The 1,885-nt window shown below is 35.4% G+C and overlaps 1 protein-coding gene across 1 annotated transcript; it reads left to right on the top strand.

Annotated features, from left to right (window-relative positions):
* The first annotated feature begins 280 nt into the window (after window positions 1–280).
* On the top strand, window positions 281–1,324 carry LOC128661352 (gastrula zinc finger protein XlCGF49.1-like). Its single transcript, XM_053715616.1, has 2 exons — window positions 281–406; window positions 806–1,324. The coding sequence occupies exons 1-2, from the start codon at window positions 281–283 to the stop codon at window positions 1,322–1,324; spliced, it is 645 nt and encodes a 214-aa protein (XP_053571591.1).
* Window positions 1,325–1,885: the final 561 nt, after the last annotated feature.

Here is a 1,885-nt window from a genome sequence, read left to right as displayed (position 1 = left end):
TCCATCCTTCACTGCAGGAAGCATCAGAATGATACCACAGACTCCAACATTTTTACACACTAATGACTATTCACAAACATTGGGTAAATCACCACAGATATTTAAAGAAGGTGGTGAATTTGCAGGAACTGGGCAGCAATCATTATGTACAGAGAGTAATTTAGTCATCAAACAAGAGGACACGAATTATGCCTTATCTAGTGAAATGATTATCCCTGAGGATAAGCCACAAACATTTACTGAGTTTTCAAAAAAATTTAAAGAAGAGTTTTCTAGCCAAATGATTCCTACAAAGGAGAAACATTTCAAATGTACAGAGTGTGAGAAAAGCTTTAGATATAAGTCTCATCTCCTAGAACACCACAACATTTTCACAGGTGAGAAGCCACACACATGTCCTGAGGGTGTGAAATGTTTTATACAAATGACAAAACGTATAGCTCATGAAAGGACCCACACAGGGGAGAAACCATTTAGCTGTACAGAGTGTGGACAAAGTTTTACTCAAATGTATAATCTGAAAACTCCTAAAAAGAATCACACAGGAGAAAAGCCTTTCACATGTACAGAGTGTGGAAAAAGTTTTACTCAAATGTATAATCTGAAAACTCCTAAAAAGAATCACACAGGAGAAAAGCCTTTCACATGTACAGAGTGTGGAAAAAGTTTTACACGAATGGATAATCTGAAAACCCATGAAAGGATTCACACAGGAGTAAAGCCTTTCACATGTACAGAGTGTGGAAAAAGTTTTATACGTAAGAGTCATCTGAAAAATCATGAAATGATTCACACAGGCAAAAAGCCTTTCACATGTACAGAGTGTGAAGAAAGTTTTACACAAATAAGTAGTCTGACAAATCATGAAAGGATTCACACAGGGGAAAAGCCATTCACATGTACAGAGTGTCGAAAAAGTTTTACAGAAAAAAGTAATCTGAGAAAACACGAAAGGATTCACACAGGGGAAAAGCCTTTTACATGTACAGAATGTGGAAAAAGTTTTACACAAAAGAGTGATCTGAAAAAGCATGAAAGGAGTCACACAGGGGAAAAGCCTTTCACATGTACAGAGTGTGGAAAAAGTTTTACACAAAAGAGTGATCTGAAAAAGCATGAAAGGAGTCACACAGGAGAAAAGCCTTTCACATGTACAGAGTGTGGAAAAAGTTTTACACAAATAAGTAGTCTGAAAAAGCATGAAATGAATCACACAGGGGAAAAGCCTTTTACATGTACAGTGTGTGGAAAAAGTTTTACAGATAAGGGTAATCTGAGAAAACATGAAAGGATTCAAAAGGGAAGAAACCTTTCGCATGTTTAAAAAGTGGAAAAAGGGTTTTATTGAAATCAGGTATCACAAAACAGCAAATATTTACACACAGACTTTTTTTAAATGATTTTTATTGAGGTAGCAAAAACATACAAAAACAAAATCATATAATTGTCATGGCAACACGCCTATATACATACATCAAGACTCATACGTCTAATACATAGGCATGTCCTAGAAACCATAAACAGCAGTAGATCCTCAACAGAAGAAGATGTAATAAGCCATGAGTGGCACCTCTTTTTAAATATAAACATTTTAACTTGGACAAACCAAAAATAACTTAATAAGTGATAATCACGAGATCTTACTTTTGTATAAGGACTCTGAAAGGGAAGAAGTAGGTCTCTATGTGTCCACATCATAAACTGCAGATCAAAAATCAATGAATCATAGCACAGAAAAAATATTATTAGCCACCTGGTTCTTAGTCTCCCTTCAAAACAGTGGGAGGTCTATAGAATTTCATAAAATACCTATCGTATTAACATACAGGTGGTTATGGAAAAGTTTGGAATGGTAAAATAAATGCATTCCGAGGTGACAGGGCAA

This window comes from Bombina bombina, chromosome 5 (assembly GCF_027579735.1).
Source record: "Bombina bombina isolate aBomBom1 chromosome 5, aBomBom1.pri, whole genome shotgun sequence".
In the NCBI taxonomy this organism is placed as follows: domain Eukaryota; kingdom Metazoa; phylum Chordata; class Amphibia; order Anura; family Bombinatoridae; genus Bombina; species Bombina bombina.
The sequence above is the reverse complement of the archived record's forward strand: the minus strand, read 5'-3'. Positions and strand labels throughout refer to the sequence as shown.